Source organism: Populus euphratica, unplaced genomic scaffold (genome assembly GCF_000495115.2).
Source record: "Populus euphratica unplaced genomic scaffold, PopEup_1.0 scaffold26.1, whole genome shotgun sequence".
Classification (NCBI taxonomy): domain Eukaryota; kingdom Viridiplantae; phylum Streptophyta; class Magnoliopsida; order Malpighiales; family Salicaceae; genus Populus; species Populus euphratica.
Genome location: NW_011499896.1, coordinates 695,315 through 722,060, shown reverse-complemented (window position 1 = coordinate 722,060; position 26,746 = coordinate 695,315). Strand labels below are relative to the sequence as shown.

Here is a 26,746-nt window from a genome sequence, read left to right as displayed (position 1 = left end):
ATACTAATAATAAATTACTTATAAAAATTTGATTTAAATCTGTTATTTTTAGAATTTTTAAATATATTTTAAATATAATTTTATTATATTTATAATTTTTTTAGCTTTTGATCACACATAAAACATGAATATACTATTTTGAAACTTCTTGTTGACTTGTTGTGACAAACATATTTGTTTTTAACTAAATAATTAATCTAACGAAAACCCTTGTATTTGCTAAGATAAATAGGAGATTTACAAATAATTAAAGAAAATTATCTTGATGAAAAAAAAAACTCAAAATAATTGGATTTTTAAGTTTAATAATAATATCAAAAAAATTTCTTAGATTTTATTTTTTTTTATATTTAAAAATTTTCTGACCATCGCAACATACTACTCACATGCAAACCAGTTAGTATCTACAACATATGATATAGTTAATTATTTATACATGGGACAAAATCAGGTTGTTGGTTATTTATAGTTTACACGTCCAGTAATATTATTGTATGTACATTCTATAATCTCCTTTTTTTTCACTAACATGATATATATTGTAATTTGTTTTAAAAAAATATTTCTCACTCTTTGATTTTGTAAGATTCTTTCTGGATTAATTTTTATATGCTTATATTAAAAATTTATTTGATATTGCAGTAATATTTTAATTCTTTCTGGATTAATTTTTATATGCTTACATTAAAAATTTATTTGGTATTGCAGTAATATTTTATTTTGAAAATATTTTTTATTTGAAAATATATTGAAATAATATATTTTAAAAAAATATTTTTAACATTAGCACATTAAAAAAATCTAAAAAATATTAAAAAAATTAATTTGAATAAGAAAAAATCTCAATGTTTTTCAATTTTTTTTAAATATAAAAACAAATGGCCACTATATTACATCTATTTTTTTTTCTCACAACCTCCTTCAAATTCTACTTTTTAATAAACCCACCAACTAACTAACCCAATCGGATTTCAATTTTTTAACCGCGAGTAATTTGCAATTTCAATCTAGAGCTTCTTTTATTCTTAGAAAACGAAAAAAAAATAAAGAGGGGAAAAAGCAGTGCTGTGTGGAAATAGCTTGAAGGAGGGGCCTGGCAATAACTGTAATTATTATTATTATTATTATTATTAGTGCCACTTAAATACAAAATTACGCTAGAAAACAAACGAAGAAAAGAGGAAGCAGACAAACACTTTCCTGCGTGCGCCAAACGCCAAGGCACGTGGTGACAACGGGTTCCGTCTCGACTCTTTTCCCTTGCCTAACCCCACTCCTGATTATCCATCTTCTAAGTACCCAAACTACCCCTCCTCTATCCAAAATGCCATTGACAAGGACACGTGCTTGTCGCTTTGTTCGTGACAAAGCGCGTCCCGGCGTGCCTTCTTTGGGATCAAGTTATCCTTTAGTCCCTATTTACTACACTCGATTACAATTTAGTCCCTTTTTCTTGTAGATCCATAACTTTCTCCCTTAATTACAGATTAAAATTTTCTTATTAATCCATTTATTTTATATAAAATATTAATTAAAGCTCTCGATTACAATTTAGTCCCTTTTTCTTGTATATCCATAACTTACCCCCTTAATTACAGCTTAAAATTGTCTTATTAATCCATTTATTCTATATAAAATATTAATTAGAGATATAAAATTAAATAATTTCATAAAAAACATGTTTGTTGTGTTTAATTATTGAGAAAGGATTGATTCACTATTAAATTCAAAATAAAGGGACTGGAGTATAGTTTGCTCGTCTTTTTTTTGTCAGGGCACGAGAGTCTCAATTTTCTTTCCTTCTTTCTTTTCTTTCTAGGGTCATCCAGTGTGGGCTTTGGATTTTGTCGTATTCCATGGAGCTCTGTTGACTTTATCGGTCGTGGGTTTCGTACACGTGTCTTCCTCATAGAACTCATGTTATTTGATGGGTCCCGCGTAGGTTCAGATGCTCTTCCTCGATTCCTCTTAAGGACAAGATGATACGATGATCAAAACACCTCTCTCTCTCTCTGGCGGGACCTCGTCCAAGCCCCTCATGATGGGTATTAAGGACTCTGGATCTGCCACGTGTTTTATTGCTTGCTTTCTGGTGTGTGATTGATGTCGGCGTTCATGGGTTTTGTAAGGGTTTTTTAAAAATAAATGTATTAAAATATTTTTTATGTTTTAAAAATTATTTTTAAAATCAAACTGAGTTATGTTTTAAAAATTATTTTTAAAATTAAACTGAGATAAAAACACAAAAATTAATTTTTTTAAAAAAAAACACTTCTAAAATACAAAAACAAACTATCATGTCTTCCCCCGCCGCTGATTTTGATTGATGGAAAGAATACGTAGAATACAAGCTATAGTATTAGCAGCCGTGATGATGTTGTTATCAAGAACAAGGGCAAAGGAAAAGGGGGCGAAAGTGCTCCTCACTTTTATCATCAGAGACATGCTTGTATAAATTAGTGTGTACTTAAAAGTAAATGGAGACCATTTGATTTGCTTGTTCCTTAACAAAAGTCATCAAATATAGTATTCCTAAGATTCTTCATGATTTTTCCTTAATTACGACCACCACCACCCTCCTGGTCATGACACGTGTTGTTTTTAATGCAGGATTCCGAACCATGGTTGCTAAGCCTCTTGGTCAATAGAATAGAGGGGAAAATCCACAAAATGAATGAATACAATAACATGTTATAAATATACTCAAAATTGCAAATTGTTTGCTATTCTATATGTTGCTATGAGCACAATTCCTTGTGCGTTACTGAAATGAGCTTTTTGAGATTTATATTTTATTTAAATATACATCAATAAAAATAAATATTTGTATAAAAATATCCGAATGAAAAATATTTTTTTATCAAAATTTTATTGATTTATTGATTAAAATATAATAGCTACGAGAAAAAATATATTCATGAAAACTATAATGTATCGAAACCTAATTTTATTATGCACCAACATATTTTTTTATTTTGATGAAGAAATTTGTAATAAAAAATAAGAAAATAAAATTTTTAATTTCATTGAATATTTATTATTGTCTTTTTTTTTTAATATGTGTTTTAGGTTTATATACAATAATTAATGAAATGATTACTAATATTACTGTGAAAAATCATAATCTTATTTGAAAAATATAAAAAAATCAAATAAAACACTAAAGAGTAATATAAAAAGAGTAAAGGCCTCTGGACTTGAAAGGGTATGCCAATACATTTGGCTCGATATATATATATATATATATATAAAACTAAACACGTCGTCGAGTGGTTAATAAAGCCTTGACTTTCTTCACTTTGTTTTAAATAGAAGGATGAAATGGCATTTACATTTCTTAAAAAGAAATAACACATGGAGTGGTTAAGATTCCAACCACGGGAGCCGTGGCTGACAAGTTGAGGTTTGAGTTTTTTTAATTTAAAAACTTATTTTTTAATTATTTTTTTATTTTAAAACACCCAATAAATATTTTGCAAGCTTTATTAAACTTATTTTTAACCTTAAAGCACCTTTTAAATGGCAAAAAAACCCAGAAAATAAATGAAATATAAAAATTGTTCGAGTTCTAATCTTTTTCTTTTAGTAGGACGAGATTTAAAAATGCCTTAATGGCATGCTTGTTGGTAAGATACACCTATCAATACCAAGATTAGCTCTTTCGGGAGAGGGGGCTGGAAGATGGTTAACCGACATCTCTGCTGCTCCTCCTCCCTTCCAAGCCTTTTTTTTTTATTCTTTCTTAAAACTTAGCGACTGAAACGTAAAAGAAAGTGTAAATTGAGATTTTTTTAAATAAAAATAAACATTTTCCCTTGAAAATGAAAAAGGGACCTTTAATTTACTTGATTTTTAATTTGGTGCTTCTTCTTTTAATTGTTTTTTATACCATAAATTTTAATTCTATTTAATTAAATTAACCTTAAACTAAATTTTAAAAATTTATTGAACACCTTGAATTCACAAGAATTTATGAAGAAAAAAAATCAACACATAAAATATCATCAAATATAACATGTAATGATGAAATTAAAAAAGAATAAAGTTTAATTATAGAAATGAAATTTTTAAAATAGAGCTGTTTAAAAAACAATGTGACTAAATAAACATGAGAAGAGGTGAGGCACTTAGTCATGGGAGGTTAAGACTACACGTCTGGTTTGACATAATCAAGATAAAGTCAGGTGTGTACAAGCCATATTTAACCTTATTTTTCTTTTTCTTTTAAAATAAAATGGATAATAATTTATTACTCTATTTAAATAAATAAATAAATAAATAATTCATTGTTCCCAGATACAAACAACACATTGTCTATTGATAAAGTTTCTAGACACTAGAAGTCACATCTTAAGCACCTCAATAAAATCATTTTATTGAAGTTTTTTTTGTTAATAATAGCTTATTAACACCATGATTAACCTTTTTGATTGTCAAAATATGATGAATTAATCATTTTTGTTCTTTTTTTTTTGTTTTTTAGTAACTTTCCCTTTTTTCTTGAATTTCAAGGGTTTAAATGTAAAACAAATGAAGTTGAAGATACGAGCAGATACAGGAAGAGGTCGATGTCTTTTAGCATTCATATAATTAAAATAATGACAGGAAAATGTACTGTTATTTTTCTACATATAATACCATTATATAGTTATAAATAAACCCTAATTTACTATAGTAGAAACTGCACTTCATGTTGGGTTTTTTAGAAGGGGGGTCGAATTTAATTTATATGCAAAAGGTACCTAACCTCTTGGACTATTCGCACGGGTAGAATAAGTTTTTAAATAAATTATCCACTATGATTAATACCTCGACAAGGTTTGTGATTTGATTAGGTCATTTCATTAAGCAAAAACATGTTTTCAACCAATTACATGAGATTAGACAAGCGTGATCAATTGTGCTAGATGAAAACACATGAGATCAGACAAGCGTGATCAATCCAATTCTATGGAAACATATTTCTGTTTAATAAAAAGACTTTATTAAATTCAGATTTTATTCAAGGACTTAATTGTATCGAATAATTTGTTTAGAGACTATTTTTGCTTCAAAATAACTATAAAACCCCTAATTACCCTTCAATTTAAAGCTTTTTTGTTTTTGCTCTATCCACATTATTATTGCTTTGAATTTTTACAGTTGATTTAATAAATTCAACAAAAACAAGACTACATTGCCAGGCTTATAATTTTTAAAAAGAGTTCTTATTGTTTATATAATTTTATTTATCCACTTAGTGATAAAAGACTTTTAGTGTTTTATTTTTTAAACATTATAAGCTATATAAGCTATGGATGTTATATTTTTATTGTTTTCTTGATATAATTCATGAATATATATATCCGTTAATAAATTCAAATTGAAATTTAAAAAATTCTATTTTAATAACTTTGAATTTATAAGTTATATAACCCGAGGTGTCTGAGTTAGTTTACGCGCATCACAATTAATATTTAAATCTATTAAATATCTTATAATTCTATTTTAATAACTTTGAATTTATAAATTATATAATCCGAGGTATCCGAGTTAGTTTACGCGCATCATAATTAATATTTAAATTTATTAAATATCTTAGAAGTTCAATAAATAAATAAATAAATAAAATATTATAAAAATAACAGACATATATCCTTATACTTGAACCTAGAATGAGTAAAAAACCTCTGCTAAGATTGCTAGGCTACAAGCCTTAGCGTCATATATATATATATATATATATATACAAAGGGAAATAAAGTTCACCTTAAAAAAAATTATGGAAAGAAGAAATGGTGTGTTGTGTACTGTTCCTCTAGACCCAATCCATCGTTAATTGCCATGATCAAACAAACACCACATTTTTTTTCTTTTTTTACTTACAATCTCATACTCTTATATAAGATGTATTATGATTTTATATTATGAGATTGTTTTAATTTGCATTTTCTTTTATATATAAAATCTCGATGAATATTTTGATGTTAAATTAAAAATTCATTTTGCAAAATAGAACTTTAGTTTTAGTTAAAAAAAAAGAATTAAATTTAATAAAAAAAAAAAGACCACATTTGAATGCTGGTATGGAAAAAACTCAATTTGATCCCTAAAGCTTCTCCGCCTTTTCAGATTCAAACCGGGGCTTTCCATTTAGCCAATTTCAGCACCTTACTCCTCTTTTTTTTCTTTTCAAATTTCACATGATTGCATTTTTTTCTCAATTCTTTTTAATCCCTTCCACAAAGAAAAAACATAAAAAATTATATTTCAAAAATGAGGTTGTGATTTTTTTATCAATGCATTTCTTTTTTTTGTTTTGGCAAAAAACATGTATTTTTTTATATATGGCATGGTTTTTTTTTTATAATGAAAACCTAACATAATTAAAATAAAATATTCACAAGAATTTAAATGATTTAAATCAAAGAGAAAAAAATATATTTCTTTAGCCAATCATTCATGTTATTTTCTAGCAAACATATTTTTCATTATAAGAATGTTTTTTTAAATAAAACTTGGCATTATATGAAAAAAAACTCAATAAAAAAAATAAAAAAAATCATGCTATAATAATTTTTAAAGCAGCGACTTAAGAAAATGAAACAATAATTAACATAAAAAATACAAAAAGAATTATTCTCATTGAATATCCATGAGCAATATGGTTGAAAAATATTGCATATTAGATATATATAAATTTTTTGATATATTAATTGAAAATATTAACATAAAAGGCTCAAATCTTAGCTAAAAAGTAAGGTATAATTGGACTGTTTCTTAAATTTCATTATAATAATCTTAATTAAAAAGAATTATTCTGAAATTAAAACATAAAACAATTAAATAAAAAAGTTATGGGCTAGGTGCTTTCAGTTATAGAAGTCCAGGCCTTAATAAAAATAAAATTGCCCTACGTCTAGGGTATAATCTTAACATTTATTGAAGATTAAAGTGTGAAATTTATCTTCATTGTGAGAAACAAAAGACATGCAAATATTTTATCTTTACTGTTGTTTAATTTAATTTAATTTGTTTTCTCTTATTTATCTCGGAGTTGAATTTTAATCTCCAAGCATATATGATTTTTGTTCTTGAAAATGTATCATGGAAATATAAATCATCGATTTAAGAGGAGCAAATTCTTTAAGATTTTTTTACAGTAATTAAAATAAATATTCATAAGAACTATAGTGATTTAAATTTTGAGAAAAACAAATGTAAATCTTTTCCAGAAAGTACCTTTTCTTATTTATGTTTTTATTTTATTTTATAGAACAATGGTTTTTCACCTTTTCTATTAACAAAATGGTTATTTGAATAAGAATTTAAAGCAATTAAAAGAAATATTTGTTAACACTAAAATGATTTAAGTTAAGGAAAAAATACATTTTTTAGTCAAACCTTAATTTTAGTTATTTATTTAAATTTAGATAAAAAAAAATTTCATCATCATAATCATCATATAAAAGCCCAGTAACATGTATATATGTCATGTAAACTATCAAATTAAAAATTATTTTCTTCTCCCTAAACCATGACTAATTCAATTTTCTTTCCTTTCTATGTGCCAAATTTGTTGCTAGGAGTCAAAATCCGGCAACAAATTAATCAGTTAGAAGGAATAATCATAAGAGGTGGATTTCTTCAATCCCATAGAAGCCATTTGAAGCACATTCCGGGCATATTAAGATCAAATAGGAAGCCATCTTCTTCGTCATCTTCAACTGCATTTTGCTGTTGATTTGGGTCACTTCCATATGCTTGGGGTAGAAGTTTTATATCAATACATCATCATTTTGATTGAAGTTCTTCCTCTCTTCGAATCAGGCCTGTCACCTTCATTATAGTTTTTGCTAGGGTGGGCAGCGCTCTGCCGAAGCAGAGTCCTTTGACTCGAACTAATCCGATTCAAGCCAAGGCAATGAAGAATTATGGAATGTCTAAAGTGAGGGAATTAACTTCATTTCAAGCTGCTCTCTTTGTTCTGCAGATACACTAGGGATATGAATGGACTCTGTCTTTTTCTTGAATCTCCTTGCTAGTGATTCTGCTTAAAACAAAGGGAGTTCCTGCAGTTCCTCTCATCATGTTTGGAGGAGAGTGTTCTTCATAGGATAAAGAGATGGTTTTAACTTCTCATTTCACATTGGCGAGACCACCATTGTATCTTTCAGCTGCATAAGCAATTTGCATGTTGTAAAACAAAACGCATATATTTCGATCCTGAAAAGTATAACAAGTAGAATATAAGGTGTTGGGATTATACAGCACAATCTAAGAACACATAAAGTACAAGCTGAGATGGTAGGACTGGTGATGAATTTATGATTCTCATCATCGAAAGTTTCTAGATTTGGAGGAGCTGACGGGCTAATTAACTAATTATCTCTCTCGAGTAATCAATTTGTTGAATTTTTCTAAGTGCTGCTATTTTGGTTCGTTGTATTTGGTTTGCTGAATTCCTGCAAGGTAAAAAGGATGAGGATGGTGGCTAAAATTTATTACAAAATTGTAATATTATTTAGTAAAATTTTTTTTTTTAGTTATTATTGCTGTAAATAATCTGGATTTATTTATTTTTTACTTACATCGGATCATGTAACGTAAAATTTCATATAATTTATAAATTATAAGATATAAACTATAATTTTATTAAAAATAAAGGCAAAGTGAAAAGCTGAGTAGACTAAAATATACTCAATATAAGTTTTTTTTTTCAAATAGTAAGAGATAAAAATATACAATATACTTCTTTTTTTTTCACAAAAACACTTCCACCCCTTACGGGAACCGCAGTCGTGCCGGCTGTTATGGCGTAGGAAAATGGAGTGGAGGCTTATTAGCTTTCAAAATCTTCATATCCGTTCAGGAACCGTCACAAGCAACCGTTTCATTGATTTTAATTAGTTGGGTATATTGAAAATTATATTTATATAGAAAACAAGCAGTATGAGTATGATCAATATGTTTCAATCATGGATTAAATAATAAAATCTATAGTATAACTAACATTAAAAAAAATAGTAAATTTAAAGATAAAAGCTAAGATAATTTTAAAGATAGGGTTATTTTTAATTATTTATCAACATATTTTATAATAACTCATTTACTTAAAAGACACATATAAATAGCAAAAATAAAGATAAGGTAATGATCCAATATATATAAAAATGTAGAATATCAAATTCAAATAATACAAGTCTAATTTTATTTTCATGTAAGATGTCAAATTCAATATCTTTTAGCTCAGCTGCATACTAAACCTAAATACTTGTTGATTTAACAAAATATCTAACCCAATTTTTATGGATGCAATTACGTGCTGAAACCAAGAACATACAGATTTAATAAGATATCATACCTAACATCCTTGAACTTAGTTACATGGTGAGCCAAAATGCATGTGAGTATGATAAGACACCATACCCAACTTCCTCAGGCTTAGCTATGAGTTTTGACCCAAGTACGTGTGGATCTAACAAGATGTCAAATCTTACTTTTTTGGGCTCGGTTACGTGCTGAGCTCCGGCATCGGTGTGTCTAAAAAGATGTTAAATCCAACATCTTTGGATTTATAATCATTTTAGATCTAAATATATAGTTGATGGTTTTTATTGGTCTTGTGTTGGGTTACAGAGCTATTCTTATAACTCTTAACATGGAATGCTAAGAGTTTAAGATACTCATCTCCTTATACCTTTAGGTGTATAAAAATCTTATAATTTTTATTTTTACTTCTTGTTAGTATCTTTTTTCTTTGTTTATTAGATAGTTTTTGATTTATTTGATTACATGTATACACAAGCTTTTTAACTTACATTTTAATTTTTTTAATGTTAAAAAATACATAAAAAAAGCTTGCATATACAAAATTTTTGTAAGCGGGAAAAATATTTGACCATGAGAAACATGTCGTTTGAATTTTTTTCAAAACAATTAGCATGTACAAAATACTAATAAAGGTTAGACATGTTAACTTGACTTGCTAGGCATAACAACACTTGGCCTCTAAGGCGCTTCGCTCCTTCACTTTTTTTATTTTAGTTTTTTTATTTAATTTTATCTTTATACTTTTTATTATTTTTTATTTAATCTTTCTTTTTTACATAACTCCACTAGATAAATTTCAAAAAATAAATATATAAAGACTAAAATAAAAAAAAGAGAGTTTTCAAGTAGATCAAGGCTTGGGAGTTTGATGGTGGTGATTTTTTGCCTTAATATTGTAAAAACAAAAGTAGATCGGGACATTGGAAGTCTTGTAATTTTAGGTTGTTTTTCAATTTTTGTCTACTTTTTTGCTATTTTAATGCTATAAATTGGTTTATTGAGATTTAGATGGTGTTTTTTAGATTGTTTCATACAAAAATGGTTAAAAATAATTTATGTGGCTTAAAAGTTGAAAATTTGACTTTCCAACGAGATTCAGTAACTATAAACTAGACAACTTAAAGGTGTATCGTTTACTATTAAATAAAAAGTTGTTTGTTTGTTTTTTTTTAAAAAATAATATGTCATCTGTCTTTTAAAAAATAAATATAAAGAAAGCAAAAAACACCGGTTAAACCTTTTTATGTTTTAGTTTGGTATTGGGCATGACCCATCTTATTCTTTCTTCTTCTTCTTCTTTTTTTTGCAATCTAAAAAAACTATTTAACATGATAATTCTCCTACCCTTCAATTCTAACATAGTTTTTAAATAATATTATAAATTTTAATTAGAATGTTATAATTTTTTTTAATTACTATCTAACTAATATGAAAAAAATTAATAGTAAGAGTAAACTGTTGATCATGAATATTTGCTTAAAATTAAATTTTTATTTTTAAAATTCATAAATATATTTTTTACATGAATTTACAACATATATTATTTTTTTTAGCCTTAATTCACATATAAAGTATGGACACATTATTTTAATTTATATTTGTTTAACTTGCTTTAACAATCATGAAATGTTTTTTTTTTAAATAGTGATTCTAGTTAAAAAAAATTCCTAAAATAATCAAGAGATATTTTAATTAAAAAATTAATTTATATTTGGGAAAGATATGTTTCCTACTTATTTTACATAGCTTAAATTATTAACAAGCTTTTGTTTTAATTATTGCCCTCTTTTATAAGAAATATTGTGCTTCTAATAAAAACAATATCATTGTTTTTAAGAAGATAAAAACAATTATGATGATATAATCAAGTGTTTGACGGATAATTATGTATTAAAATATGATGCAGCATTTAGATAGTAATTTGGTCATTAGTATTGAATGAAAATGTAATATTTATATTTATTACAGTTATTTTTTAATTGTTTTTTTTTCAAAGTAAGAACCCATGATAAAAAAAGATATTTTTTTGTTGAAAAAAATACTAATAGAAAAGAAGGAGTTATACTATAATTTTTTTTCAATAGAATTTAAATTATTTATTTTCTAAAAATAATATTGTTGCATAATTATATAAAAAAGATTCAAGAGCATATTTTGTTCAACGTCCGTATTTTTATTTTTTTTGTGTTGAAAAAAAATATATCTCACCTCACATGAGAAATCAAAACTAGTAAATTTTAACAGTTAGACGTTCTTTTGTTTTTTTTTTTTAAGGAATTCCTTCTTTAAAAAGGCATTTTGTTTTTTTTTTTTAAGGAATTCCTTCTTTAAAAAGGCATTTTGTTTTTTTTTCATTGGAGGAGCGTTTTGTCATATCACCCTTGGTAACGTGTTGTTTGTCTACGATGACGATCCTGTCCTAGGCATGAACGTAGTCATGTCATGGATTGTTTTAAGATGATTATTTTTTATTTAATTTAATTTTTATTGAAAAGTAATTAAGTTAAATTTTAAAAAAATTAAAATCAAATTGAAATTTATCAAATTAGCTGAAGTTAGTTGAGTTCAGATTTTAAGATAAAAATTAATTTAAACTAGTTTGATTCAGTTTTTTTAGTTTGATTTGATTTTTTAAGTTTTAGATTTATAAAACTAAAGTTAAAACCAAACTAATTGATTTTTTTAAAATTTTAATTGATTAAATTAATTTTTTTATAATTTTTATAATTTATTCAGTTTTTTTATTTTTGTGTTCAACCCTGTCTTGAGAGTGGATGTCATTCGTATTTCCATATTTTGACCAGAATCTAACCGATGCTCGCAGCTAATTTTGTTATTTAGATAATTGTCATGCCAAGAAAGCAATTTTTTTGTTTTGTTTTTTTCAAGGAAAGAAAATGTTTTTTTATAAAACAAGGATGGCAGCTTTTTTTCTATAGTAACTAGGAAAAATAAATAAATACAAACAAGCATATTCAAGCAATAAATTTGAGTTTCATACATTTGATAATTGAAATCACATAAAAAAAGAGGTCATCTCATTCTTTCTCTCACATATTCTCATGTACTCCAAACCATAATATATATTTGAATTCGTGCAATATTATTTTCTCTACATGTCAATAACAAATTTCAATGGAAGCCTAACAAGAGAAAAATAGAACAAAAAATCAAACTGTTGATTTTAACTTAAAATAGAGTGAGAAGTTGAAAGAAAGATGATAACTAAATACAATAAAAAATAGATGAATTAATTAACCTTAAAAAAATTGTTAATTTTAATTGAAAACTAAAGTGAGAAGGTGAAAGATAGATGATGATGTTTAGTATCAAGATATGGAGTTATAGACTAGAATAACTATATAAAAAATTAAATCAAAATAGATTATGAAATTCAAGTTTTAATTAACCTAATATTAAGATATAATTTAAAAGAAATTAAAAAATAATTTGAGTCAACTTAAGTTAATTTGCTAAATCCATAATTTAGGTTATGAGATCGAGAAAATCTCATAAAAAATAAATTAAAATAGATCATTAAACTTAATTATTAATTAATAAAATATTGAAGGATAAAATTAATAAAAAACTAATTTAAAAAGAAAAAAAATATCAATTAGGTTAACACACTAAACTTATGACCTGTATCATAAAGTTAAGATAACTCTATAAAATACAAATAGAAATGAATAATAAAATTTAATCTATAAAAACTTAAAATTAAAATTGATAAGAGAAAAAATATTATCAAAGTAAATAATATTTTATGAGGTGGAGTATTTTATTTTTTTGAGTGCTTTGTTGAATAAATAAATTAATTAAATACAAGGCTCAATTCTCCATTTACATTATAGGACAATTTAAGTCTAAATGTAGTTTTAGTTATTTTTTAAAATATTTTTTTATTAAAAATATGTTAAAATAATATATTTTTTATTTTTTAAAATTTATTTTTAATATTAATATATTAAAATGATTTAAAAAATTAAAAAAATATTAATTTAAAATAAAAAATATTTTTTTAATTTATTTTAAAAATATTTTTAAAACATAAAAAACATACAATCATATCAGCAGACCGTGAAATAAAATCGTGATTTAGCTTCCACGGTAATATATACAGTGCTTTTTAGTTGCTTGCCATGGATTGAGGCGGCCCAGTACATAAAGCAGTACTTTTTACATTTTTCTTCCTTATTTACCTGCCTGGAAGCTCCCAGGTATCTTCTGTCAATTGCGGGCACTGAATTAACTTTTATTTGACCAGGACAGAGTGTAGACGTATTATCAACTGGTTTCAAAAGCCATCTGGAAAGAGTTTGTTTGTTTGATAGTTACCTTTTTTTTAAAAAAATTATTTAAAAATATATAAAAAAATAATTTTAATATCAATATATTAAAATATAGTCTTGAAGAACATTGGATGTGATATAATTTTTTTTAAATTTATATTTTGAATAGGTCATAGTCGAGTAGTCGACCCGATGGATTTGACAATTTGTGTTTAATCCATGTTAAAATTGTTAATTTTAAACACTTTATTTATTTATTTTATAATGACTAAAAAACATTGTGTAAATGAAATTGTGAGTAACAATTAAGCCTTTGTATTCTTGAACCATAAAAAATTATTAATTAATTAAAATATTATTCAGAATTTAAGTTATTAAGAATGAATTTATCGAGATTATTAATTTATTTAATTTAATCATTAAGGTTTGTAATTGGAAGTCCATTCATGCTTCTCGGCTTCACTGCTCATATTTTATTTTATTAAATTAAGGTAGATTAACCAAGTCAAGGTAGGAGAGGGCCCACCTATGCTTCTCGGCTTCACTGTTCATCAACGCAACGTGGAAGAAGCTCGCATGAAAAGTCACCGACGTAATTGGAAGTCCATTCATCGTTAGAGCCTTGTCAAATTCAAATTTCCTGAAACTATTATCCCAGGAAGACCAGCAGAAGAAGACTGCATATTTTTTATTTAAAAAAAGAAAATCAAAATACTAACAACTCATTTGTTATTGCCATATAATTAATATCAAAAATAAATTTAAGAAGTAAAAAGATGTTATTTTAATATATGCGAAAAACACTTTAAAAAATTCATTATTTTTCAAAATTTTATTTTTATAAATACATTAAAATAATAATAATAATTTTTAATTTTTAGAGTCTAATTTTTATATCAAGTATCAACAAATGTTCACACATGAAACATGAAACAGGAAAGAGGGGGATCCGTTGCCTGACAGAAGGCACTAAATGGAAAGATAACAAAAAGGCTAGCAAAAAGGACGAGGGCAATGAGCGAGTGGTGTAAAGCTGCCGTATGCACCTGCTTTGACAGTTGTCCGAATAAGAATATCCTTAATGATGTAAGTTTGTAACGGTTGACTGAACCGGGACTTCCAGAACACCTCCCTCAATCAGCCCCCCCGCACCCATCTTTTCTCCCTTCTCCTCCTCCGGGAAAGGAACTGCACAGCCCAGAACTGCTGCTGCTATTCCTTATCAGTAATTTACATTAGCTAATTAGAATGTTAATTAGGGTATATTCTGTACACGATATCCAATTACTTATTCATACCTAGTCAGGACTCGTGATACCTTTTGATTTAAAAATTAGGAGAGGTGGACCGGAGCCTATAGCTAGGGCCCCATCACCACCACCACCACCACCGGCCTCCGATCTTCTTAGTTTACGTCTTTAGGGTTATTGTTATTAGAATAGAAGGGGTGGGGAATGGGATCCAAGCCATGGCTACAACCAGCTCCCACCTATCGGACCTTAGCGACTTACTGGGATTCCGATGATGACGCTCCTGGTTCTCGATGTGCTCACACCTTGACTGCCGTTGCTGCTACCAAGACTCAAGGTCCTCGACTCATCCTCTTCGGTGGTGCCACCGCTATCGAGGGCGGGGCTTCCTCCGCTCCTGGAATCAGTTAGTTTCCATCTCTCTCTTACTTTTTTATATTGAATTGAGATTTAAGCAGCCGCTGCTTTAATTACTTACTTAATTGTTTGGTGTAGGATTGGCTGGAGTCACCAATTCAGTTCATTCTTATGATGTTCTTACTAGGAAATGGACTAGGTAGGTAACACTATTCTTCTTGTTCTTCTTTAATTATTAAAATAATAATTAAATAACTTTGGATGATTAACCTGTGATGTTTGTTGTCTAATGAACCAGAGTACAACCAGCTGGAGAGCCACCGTCTCCAAGGGCTGCGCACGCGGCAGCTGCAGTTGGTACTATGGTTGTTTTTCAGGTGATTCATTGTAATCAGGATTTGGTTCTTTCTTTCTTCTTCTTCTTTTGATTTGCTCAGTTAATGTGAGTTTTTGACGTTTATTAATGAAATTTATATATGGCTTAGGGTGGGATAGGTCCTGCTGGGCATTCCACTGATGATCTCTATGTGCTTGACTTGACCAACGACAAATTCAAGTGGCACCGGTCGGTTACTTTGCTTCCATTAATCAGATTTAGCTAGCAGTTCTTCATCTTCTTCTTCATGTTGCAATTTTTTTTCCCTTTACTTGGGTTCTTGGCATGGAACTCATTGCTACATTTTTGTACATGTAGAGTGGTTGTACAAGGACAAGGACCTGGGCCTCGATATGGCCATGCAATGGACTTGGTTGCCCAAAGGTACCTTGTTACTGTCAGCGGCAATGATGGTAAGCAGATTTTGCTGTTCTTTTTTTTATTTATCTTTAAGATATTTTTTTTTCCTTTCCACTAAAGTAATTTCAATTGAAATGTGCTATTATGCATTTGTGTAGGGATCAAATCCTATTTAAAAATCCAGTGCTAAAAACTTTGTTTTCCATGAATGTTCTTTGTTTGATCATTGGTATTGAATTTTGTTTGTAAGATTCAACATTTTGATGGGACTTGTTGTCTGAGTATGGGTGTAGGCCTCTGTTCTTTATACTTCTGTGAGTTTATCACTGTAAGCTGTAGACATCTCGTCTCTGGATTAGCTTACTCTATGGAAGGACAGTTTTCTTATATGTGTAATTTTGAATATTTTTATGTTATTTCAAGCCAGAAGAACATATGCTGATGCTTTGTGCTTATGATTGTGCCCTTTTCCATGCTCTATGAACCATGCAATGGTGATTTTTCCAATTATTCTCTAGGTAAAAGAGTTCTATCTGATGCCTGGGCTCTGGACACTGCCCAGAAACCATATGTATGGCAGAGGCTAAATCCTGAAGGTGATAGACCTACTGCTCGAGTGTAAGTGTGTTTAGTACATCAACATTTGCATTAGTGTTAAACTTCCTGGTTTGTTATTTCCCATCAATTCATGTTTCATGTTTGACATGATATAGCATTATTTTGTAGGTATGCAACAGCTAGTGCCCGTTCAGATGGAATGTTTTTGCTTTGTGGTGGAAGAGACTCCTCTGGCACGGTATGATCTGTCATCTTCAGGGGTTATAAAGCAATCAATTCCAGTTAACTATTCTGTACACTTAGTTGAGAGCAGCAGTTTGTTATGCAGTAGATATTTGTTTCTATTACAGCAGAGTTAGCATGTCAGCCTAGTGTTCTTCCTCCTGGCTATTATTTTATTTAACTTTATTTATGAATAGGCATGCCTAGTCTTGGTGTGCTCAATGTGTAAGTCCATATAAAAAGAGATGGGAGATCAAGATAATCAAACTAAATAAAGTATTCCAACTTAACTTTGTTCAACTGAAAATTTGACGTGCCAAGACTTTTATATGGGTGGAGCCAGAGTGCACTGGCCTTTAACCCAAAACCACTAGATGCATTCCCACACCTAGTCTAAATGAATGGGACCTTTCTTGTCCTCGACCATTTGTATAAAACACTTTTCTTTCTACAAGGGTGGTAACTGGAAGTAGGGTATAATGTTTGATAAAACACATGGAATTGTTGGAAAACTCAAATTGAAACTTTATAACATGGATTGTACGCAATAAAGAAGTCAAGTGAGAAAGTAATTGTGGACTTGAAAAACTTGAAGAAATGAGCGTCTGGTGCTTTTTTGTATTTATTAACCTGCTTTGAAAATATAATAAAAAGAGGTGAATTATGGTATAGCGCATTCCTTTTCCATGTTGCAATTGTGATGAGAAATCAGAGTACTATTTCTATTTTGGAATAATTTCCATACTGTTTCTTTGAAATTTTCTGTGACCTTTTTTCCAGCTGTAACCTTTCTTCTGATTTTATGATTTTTTCCTCTATTAAGGTGTAAGCAATGACATGTTGCAGCTCCATTCTCCTTGTTCATTTCTCGACCAATAGTGTTGTATTTTGGATAAAGAAATTTTTACTAATAATGTCATTACTGTTTCCATTTCAATCTTATTGATTATAAGTGCACTTAAACAGCCACTCGGAGATGCTTATGGACTTCTAATGCATAGAAACGGTCAGTGGGAGTGGACTATTGCACCTGGGGTGTCTCCATCACCAAGGTATCAACATGCTGCGGTAAGTGATATATATAAGTCAGAATCTTTTAATTTCTAGATTATGCGTAGTTCATGAAATATATCTTTTGCAGTAAAATACTAGTTTAAAATGTTTGACAGGGCTCAATTACACAACAGGATCTAGAAAATTGGGTTTATAAGTTTTGAAACTGTCTTTTCATATGTTTAGTTCTGCATATGGACACAGCACTTCATTATGAGTTTCTTCTGTATCATTCAAAAGTTTGACATTGCTTTCTATCAGGTTTTTGTTGGTGCACGTTTGCATGTTACAGGAGGATCCCTAAAGGGAGGACGTTTAGTAGAAGGGGAAGCAGCTGTTGCTGGCAAGTTTTTTTTCCTCAACTGTTATCATCTTTTTTCTCTACTGTTATCATCTTGAAAGAGGGGTTATATTGTAATCTCCAACAATTTTTCACCGTGACTAGTGTTGGACACTGCTGCTGGTGCTTGGTTGGATAGAAATGGGCTAGTGACTTCGTCCAAAACCAGCAAGGGACATGCTGAATATGATCCTTCTTTGGAGCTAATGCGTCGTTGTCGCCATGCATCTGCATCTGTTGGTGTTCGTATATATGTCTATGGTGGTCTAAAAGGAGGTAAAGTTTTCTTTTCTTTTCTTTTTCATTGGGAGGCCTATTGGTCATTCTATACAGTCGTAGTCCTTCCCTCCCTTCATCTCTCCAGTTCCTATTTTAGCAGGTTTTAATCACAGGTCACTTGATCCAAGTGACCAGCATTATGTTCAGCAAGCCCTGACGACATCATAAAAGCTAAATGGAAAGGACTACTAATAGAAGTGGAATACAAGTATCTAGGAGTAGAAACTCTTTGGATGAAAAATATGTTTAAGCAACCTGTTTTGCTTGGGTTCCTTGATGATTATTTGATTGATTAACATAACTTTAGGACATTTCACCATCCGAAAAATTTGTTGGAGAAGTACATCGATATGTGGATTTTTTTTGTTTGGCTCTTGATTCCAACAGCTTAACGTTTCTTATTTCTTACCAAGTAACTGTGTTAAGCTTGGATGTGCTATGTTTGTTCAGAGCCAGTAATTCACTAATCCTAATTGGTTGCCCTAGTGTCAACTTTAATTTTTATGGCATCACAAATATGCAATTGAAGTGCATTCAATTGTGGATCTTTTAGATCCTGGTTATTGATTATCGGCCTAATGGTAACTGGAGTTTTTCCCAAGCACCCTAGAGAAAACAAGCATCTGTAATAAGTAATAACAGCAACCAGATTGGATTTATTGAGGGAGACCTTAATTACCTTCTTGTTTATTTAGGTTGTTATGCTTATTTAGGGACCCATCTATGGTTCCTTTTCTTCTGCGTAACCTGGCATTAAGCCTTAATCATGAAGGCCTCATGGAATTCATTTTACTGCCACGCGGTGTCCAAACTTAAGAGATGCACATTTCATTGCCAATTACTTTGTTCCCTGCAGATGCAGTGCTAGATGATTTTCTGGTTGCTGAAAATTCCCCGTTTCAGCCTGACATCAATTCTCCCGCGTTAACATCTGAGAGAGCCTCAACAATAACAAGTCCCAGACTAAACCATTCAAATTTAAATTCTTTTGCAACTTCTACTCCAGATGGTGGACCGGAGGTCCCTTTATCTGGTGGTATCAGGTCTCAATCATCTCCCTGTCTCTCATGTCATGTCACCCTGTTCTTATATAAACTCATGGATGTATTTTCTGCTGTAGCAGCATGGATAGAAATTCCATGGAGAAATTGAGGGAGGCATCTGCTGCTGAAGCTGAGGCAGCCAATGCTGTCTGGCAAGCTGCTCAGGCAGCATCTACCAATTCTCCAGAAGAAACATCTGTATCTGATGACAACTCACAAGCTGCAGAAGCAACTTCAGATGGCAGTGACAACGAGGCTGATGTTCGCCTCCATCCTAGAGCTGTATGCCCATTTATCTGTGGTTTATAAGAGTGTTGCAGTCTTTCTTTTTTTGCCATGTTGCTGAATCATATTGTCATGTTCTTAAAGGTGGTGGTTGCTAAAGAGACTGTAGGAAACCTGGGTGGGATGGTGAGACAATTGTCATTGGATCAATTCGAAAATGAAAGTAGAAGGATGGTTCCTATGAATAACGAAGCATCTAATCCTGCTAAAAAGTTCACCAGGCAAAAGTCTCCTCAGGGCTTGCATAAGAAGGTAAGACTTGACAAATTTATGAGCATCGATGACTCTTCTTAAGTGCTTCTTCATGTTTGTTGTTATCTTGCAGGTTATTTCCACTTTGCTTAGGCCTCGGAACTGGAAAGCTCCTGCTAATAGGAGATTTTTCCTGGATTCTTATGAAGTTGGGGAACTTTGTTATGCTGCTGAACAAATATTTATGCAAGAGCCAACGGTTCTGCAATTGAAAGCCCCAATAAAAGTCTTTGGTGATCTTCATGGACAGTTTGGTGACTTAATGCGTCTTTTTGATGAATATGGATTTCCATCCACAGCAGGAGATATTACGTAAGTATTACATCATAACTCTTATCCTTGTGTGGAACATGTCAGGTAGGGCTGAGCATTTTCAGTTTGGTCTCGTTCTGGATCAAAATAAATAACCAAATCAAACTATTTTTTTTTCAAAATTTTGAACCAAACCAAAAACTGGTTCAAACCAACCAGTTTCAGTTTGATTTGGTTTTTTTCCTCTTCCAAACCGGTTTGGTTTGCTAGCTAGCTTGAAAATCTAGGAAATGATGCAGTTTCTGTACAAGTAGCTCATAGGTTTCAAAAAAGGAATTGCTTTTAGTAACCCAATCCTTATCAAGAAGACCTGTTTTGGTGCCTGTGAGCATCTTTTCATGAAAAACAGACGTAATGCCATAAATTGAGTTCCTTAACACATCAGCCATGGCACAAGCTTTTTCATATAGAGGACTGCCTTGTTTTTAATTGCTGTAGCAACATCTCTTCTTGTGCTTGGAGTATTCCATTTAATAGTAACCAGCCCTGTTAACTTTTGGGGTTACATGCTTGTCTTCTTCCCCATGAAAGCTTCAATAGCAACTGAAAAAGCTCCCCACCAGTGAGTCATGGTTCATTTGAGTTGAATATTTAGTGTGTTCGAGTTCGCCGAAGAAGAAGAAAAAGTCAAGAACAAGTCTGCGAAGTTTGTCGAGTAGGTGTTTGTGTATGTGCCTGTGTGTGTGTGTGTTGGGGGGGGGGGTTGTTTGGGTTTTCTAGGGTTGGAAGAAGAAATTAAAAAGTAGATGAATGGAAAGCTATTTATAGTAATACACTACCACCGGTTTTTTTATTTCTATTTGAACCGGTTCGGTACGGTTTATTCGGTTTCAGCCTTTTAAAACTGAAATTGAACCAAACCGAATTGTTTTTCAATTTTTCTAATCGGTTTAATCAGTTTTTTTTCATGGTTCGGTTTTTTCGGTTATTTGTTTTTTTGTTGTCTCGATTTAATCAGTTTTTTGGTTTTTTTGCTCACCCCTAATGTCAAGTATGGTGCAGAGGGCTGATTAATAGGGGAAACTGGCAATGCGGAAACTGAACCATTTAATTGATGGTGTCACACATGGGTGCCCTATAATTGTGGGTTTTTAACATGGTGTTTGGACTAGGGTTTTGGAAACTATCGTTTAACAATTGGTGAAGGCTGGGTGCAAGGCATGAGTGATGGCAGCAGTTGGCTAGTGTCCTTTTCAATCAAGATGGGTAGGGACCCAAAAAATATGTTGCAACCCATAGTGGGGTGTGGTTGAGGATAATTCATGTTGAAGCAGGGAAGTGTGACCTAGTTCTAGTGCAGCTGCAAAAGCTGAGTGGTTGTGTTGGCGAAAAGTAATAAAGTCCCTCTGCTTGATTGAGATTGTTTATTCATGCCTTACACAAACTGGTGGCAAAACTAGTGAGATGGGGGTTTGTTACCTGGGAATGTGGGTAGGGTAGGAGCTAGAAAGATGTGAACACAGTAATAGAGATCCATATTCTTCATATGTACTGACACTATGACATCTGATGGGTTGAATTGTTGTTGGTTTTAGCCAACCTTAATAGTTGAATAAAGGACAGCTGGTTAATGTTTCACGTTCAATTACACAAGTTACTGGTATAGCATCTGTGCTTGCAATGTTTCACACATTTTCAACTTGTATGAACGCTGTAAATATACCTCAAGAAAGGCATTGTCATCAGCAATTGACAGCAAACACCCTATTTTTATTGATTGGATATAAACCTGAGTTTTCTCCAAGATTGAGTGTCTTTCTTGTTCAGTGATCTTGTTGGTGGATCTCATCAATAACTATTGCCTTCAAAAAGGACTTGTCACTACCATTAGAGAAGCACTGAAATTTTTAAGCATTTTAGAGAAGTTTACTCCTTTTCTTTTTCATGGCATCCACTGACTTTCTGAAGAAATCATGTCCTTCAACACATTATTGCCTATATTCATGTAGACATCAGCTTATGTGAAAATAAATCATAAATACATGTATGCAGGTTTGCTGTTTATGTCATAATTGAGGGATGTCCATTAGTAATTTGAACCCTTCTCTTTTGTGTCCCCAATTTTGACATTTTTCTGTCCAAATAGTTGTTGCTCTGTAGTCCCTCATGTGATATTTACGTCTATGACAAGTAGCGATTGATGGGCACCTTGTCCCATCAATTTGTTTGAAGATTCACGACATGTCCTTTAGCCTTACTTTTCTTAAGCTTCCATTTTGAAAACTCTTTACGTGATACAGGGCCTCCAGCTTTTATGTCCCAACAGCAAATTAATAATTTTAGAACAGGTTGTGTGATTTATCTCTGTAGTTGATTAACCCTACTGTTCAATTTTATGTTTTTCATGGTTCAGGTATATTGACTATTTATTTCTGGGAGACTATGTTGATCGAGGGCAGCACAGTTTGGAGACCATAACTTTGCTTCTTGCTCTAAAGGTAAAACTTGTGCTTTCAGTGAACAAAAGTTTCATATGAAGTATATAATTTGGCACTGTCCTTGTATTGATGTTGCTGTACCTTTTATTATGATTTTGCAGATTGAGTATCCTGAGAATGTCCACTTGATACGTGGAAACCACGAAGCTGCTGATATAAATGCGCTCTTTGGTTTTCGTATTGAATGCATTGAAAGAATGGTATGGATGAATGGGCAATGCCAAGCACACACTAATATAGTTATCCAGTAGGACCATTTCATTTTTTTGAAAACATAAATGCGATAAATAGCATTTGTTTTCACAGGGAGAGGGTGATGGGATATGGGCATGGACACGTTTCAATCAACTCTTCAACTATCTTCCACTCGCTGCACTTATTGAGAAGAAAATTATCTGTATGCATGGTGGCATAGGAAGATCCATTCATTCAGTGGAACAGATAGAGAAGCTGGAAAGGCCCATAACAATGGATGCTGGATCTATAATTCTAATGGATCTTCTGTGGTATGCTTCACTCAAATTTATTTTTACTTGTGATCTGTCATTGCTTACATTAATTTGTATTGTGAAACTTCTCCTTTCAGGTCAGATCCTACAGAAAATGATAGCATAGAGGGGTTGAGACCAAATGCTAGGGGCCCTGGTCTTGTCACCTTTGGGGTATGCATGCCATTGCTTACATGTTTTATGTCAGATGGTTTTTATTTGTTGTGTTTGGTGTGTATGATTGATCACAGGCAATATGTTCCTTGTCATGGTGAATACAAATAAAATTTTAACTAAAATATAGACATCCCATCAACCTTTGGTAAAAAGCAAGTTAGCCACACAAAAATTCATTAAAAAATACTGTATTTGCTACAAACGCAAAAGTTATTTTACTATGGTGCAACATGCATTCCTAGTAGTTTGCTTTATGCATACTGTAGTTAACTGGTGCAAAAACAAGACCCTTTTTCTTTCATTTAGATATGAACAGGCAAAATCCTTCCTTTCAAATTTGGAAGAAAAACAATGCCTTTTGCCTTGTACCATTAAATGTGGGATGTAACCTTAAAGATAGTTTAGGACTTAATTTGCTTCTAACGCTTATTGGGGAGCCAAAATAAAATAAAATAATCCAAAGTTAAAGTTGAGAGATTGGTTTGCATTTGACTCAAAGTTGAGTAGTGTTGGCATGTTTTAGCTGAAAAACTTCGCTACTGAGCTTGAAGATGTAATATGATAGATATATGCTTGAAGATGTAATATGATACATGTATGAACTAACCAGGGAATTTTGAGCAGGACCACTCAATGCTCTTTATGTTAATTGTGAAATACTAAGTGATGTACCGCTTCAAAGTTCCAATGAATCTATACTTTGCTATGATAGCATCAGTTTCATATACTTCTTTTGGCAATGAATATTTGAATTTGATGCCTTTCAAGTTGCATATGTAATGAAGTTTTTGCTTGTGTATCTTTTATGTCATTGCAGCCTGATCGTGTAACTGACTTCTGTAAGAAAAATAAGCTACAGCTAATCATTAGGGCACATGAATGTGTTATGGATGGGTTTGAACGATTTGCCCAAGGGCAATTGATTACTCTATTTTCTGCAACCAACTATTGTGGTAAGATAAATAGCTTGAGTTTTCTCGTGCTAAACTCAAATTTGAATCCTAATGTGATGTCTTCATCCAGGGACTGCTAACAATGCTGGAGCTATACTGGTAGGTGGCAGGGGTTTGGTTGTGGTTCCAAAATTGATTCATCCCTTGCCACCTCCCCTTCAGTCACCAGAGACATCCCCAGAACATGTGATTGATGATACATGGATGCAGGTAAGACTTCTTACACTTTCAGTGTTGGTAAATCCAACGAATCTGGAAAGCCCATCCCTTGCACATAATTGTTTCCTTTACGTTCCTGTTGTCTTTCAGGAGCTTAACATCCAAAGACCTCAAACTCCAACACGGGGTCGCCCTCAACCTGATCATGACAGAAGCTCACTTGCGTACATATGATGATGCTACAAGACCAGTTTTTGTATTTTATGGGATTTCATTGCAGCTCTTGTTTTTTCTGGCACGCTTGACCCTTTTGTAGCCCAATTTTAATCAGCGCGTCTCCCACTTGGCACGAGTTTGGTGCTTGTTTTGTATTTTCAGATATAGAAGTCGCAGAAGATACAACTATACATCTTTGAGAATGATCCGAGGTTTAGCTGTTGTTAACTAGTGAGTGTAGCCTATATATAATTTAGCCTGCACAGAAGATGGTATTGTATTTCTACTGTTAATAGTTTATAGGGTGATCAGCTTTTGTAAAATAGACTATCTTAAGAGTTATTTAATTTATATTATATTCATTTGATTTTGATCAATGTTGTGTTGAGGCATGTAAAAGTGACTTGGCCACAGCCGAAATTTTAGCCAGTTCCAGCATGAGAACCTGAAAAATGTCATTTGCAAGTTCTGCGTAATTTATTCGGAAAAACTAATTCTGAGATGGGGCGGCATGAAAAAACCTGACTCCAATTTCTTAAACACTTGCCACAACCATTGCAATGGACATTGATGCGTAGATTGCAATCTCTCAAGGTAATGGAGGAAAGACGCAGGAATGTGAAGAGATAAGAGAATCCTGCACGTAAATACGGTAGTGTATTCTCCCACCTTCTCTACAGCTCCACCTCTTGCCATCCCTCGAAACAAAGACCGTTGGAAGAAAAGATGCCATTAGCCGCGCGTATAATGTCTCCCGGCATGAATGCACTGCACTCATCACCCCAGAACTGGAAGTGAGCTGAGGCAGTCTCGTCAGCCACAAGTGCCAAGCAGGTACTGTTCTTGGTGAACTATGTGTCAGTTCAATTGATTCATCCCTTCCAATTTTGTTCTGCCTTTGTTGTATGAACTATGTGTTAGTGTTGTTTTCAGCTACGGGTACTTCGTCGTCTGGACAGACCATCCTTCCTTCTTGATCCTGACTTGCTGCTTTCCTGGAACTATCTACTTGTTAAGTCTCTCTTCAACCTGTAAAAAGTACAGGGGGGGAAAGGAGAGGAAAGAAATAAACATAAGCTATAGCGTAGGATAGGATAGGAGTATCTGTCTTTTCTTTCTCTATCATTTGCACAAACACCTAGACTTCAATCGAGACCCATTCACTTCAATTGTATAATCCTAAATTGATGACAAGTAATAGATTCATGAAGACAACAACTGTTGTAAATCGCACTTGACAATCAAAATCAAAACAGGAGGATTAAATTATAATTTTAGAAATTAAATATACCATTTTTTAAACTAAAATAAATTACAAGGACTAAAATTATCAATGAAAAATTTAAAAACGAGGGGTTGATTTGACTATTTATATAAACAGTGAAATACATTTTGTTAAGTCATTTTAGTTAAAAGTTTTGTGTTGTAGCTTCATTCCTTGTGTTGTAAGCTTCATGTCTGTTGTCTTTTTTTATTTTTCAAAAATAATCATCAGCCTGTTATTTAAAACTAAATACTGGCACTCAGGCCTGTCTGTGGCTCCCGACCCCATGAACATGTCCATCTCATTCAAGAATGAGCTTTTTATTGTTATTTTTTCAATTGGCCTTCCGCTTGTTTTCTTTGGATTTTTTTTTAATATTAAATTTTTAAATTTTTTTAATATTTATTATTAAGTTGATTGTAAGTTAACCAGGATGAGTATGATTTTATTTATTTATTTATTATCTTTAGACCTACCTGTGAATAAGATCATGTTAGGGTAATTCTCACAATTTAATTTAAAATCAGAGCCAAGTAAATAATCGATCAAGATTTTCAAGTTTGAACTATTATACTAAATTTAAAATCAATGTCAAAAAGCTTTTACCAAATGATTTTTATAGAATAAAAGGTAAAATCAAAATAAATTCATGAAATCTATCATATAATTATAGATACTCAACTACATATATAAATATAATCACAAAAAAAAAATATATATATATAAATATAATCACAAAAAAAAAATAAAAGAAAATATA

General features: G+C 31.2%; 1 protein-coding gene across 2 annotated transcripts; it reads left to right on the top strand.

Moving 5' to 3' along the window:
- The first annotated feature begins 14,529 nt into the window (after positions 1-14,529).
- BSL1 (BRI1 suppressor 1 (BSU1)-like 1) lies at positions 14,530-25,100 on the top strand. Of its 2 annotated transcripts, none has more exons than XM_011035344.1 (21): positions 14,530-15,260; positions 15,350-15,410; positions 15,510-15,588; positions 15,697-15,776; positions 15,906-16,000; positions 16,466-16,565; positions 16,674-16,743; positions 17,694-17,795; positions 18,042-18,123; positions 18,226-18,396; positions 19,256-19,442; positions 19,523-19,724; positions 19,812-19,979; positions 20,053-20,291; positions 22,645-22,729; positions 22,831-22,929; positions 23,036-23,235; positions 23,316-23,391; positions 24,212-24,347; positions 24,418-24,557; positions 24,657-25,100. In XM_011035344.1, exons 1-21 carry the CDS (start codon positions 15,059-15,061, stop codon positions 24,738-24,740), a joined length of 2,658 nt encoding a protein of 885 aa, XP_011033646.1. In that variant the 5' UTR covers positions 14,530-15,058; the 3' UTR covers positions 24,741-25,100. The 2 variants fall into 2 exon arrangements, with proteins under 2 accessions (XP_011033646.1, XP_011033645.1); XM_011035343.1 differs by having other exon boundaries at positions 19,520-19,724.
- The last annotated feature ends 1,646 nt before the right edge of the window (positions 25,101-26,746 follow it).

What these genes read in the sequence shown, in the direction of transcription:
- BSL1 (XM_011035343.1), top strand. Translation starts at nt 15,059, where the DNA reads ATGGGATCCAAGCCATGGCTACAACCAGCTCCCACCTATCGGACCTTA. An exon ending in GACAAATTCAAGTGGCACCG is followed by an intron (nt 15,777 to 15,905) that starts GTCGGTTACTTT and finishes TTGTACATGTAG; the next exon opens with AGTGGTTGTACAAGGACAAG. An exon ending in GAAGAGACTCCTCTGGCACG is followed by an intron (nt 16,744 to 17,693) that starts GTATGATCTGTC and finishes GCACTTAAACAG; the next exon opens with CCACTCGGAGATGCTTATGG.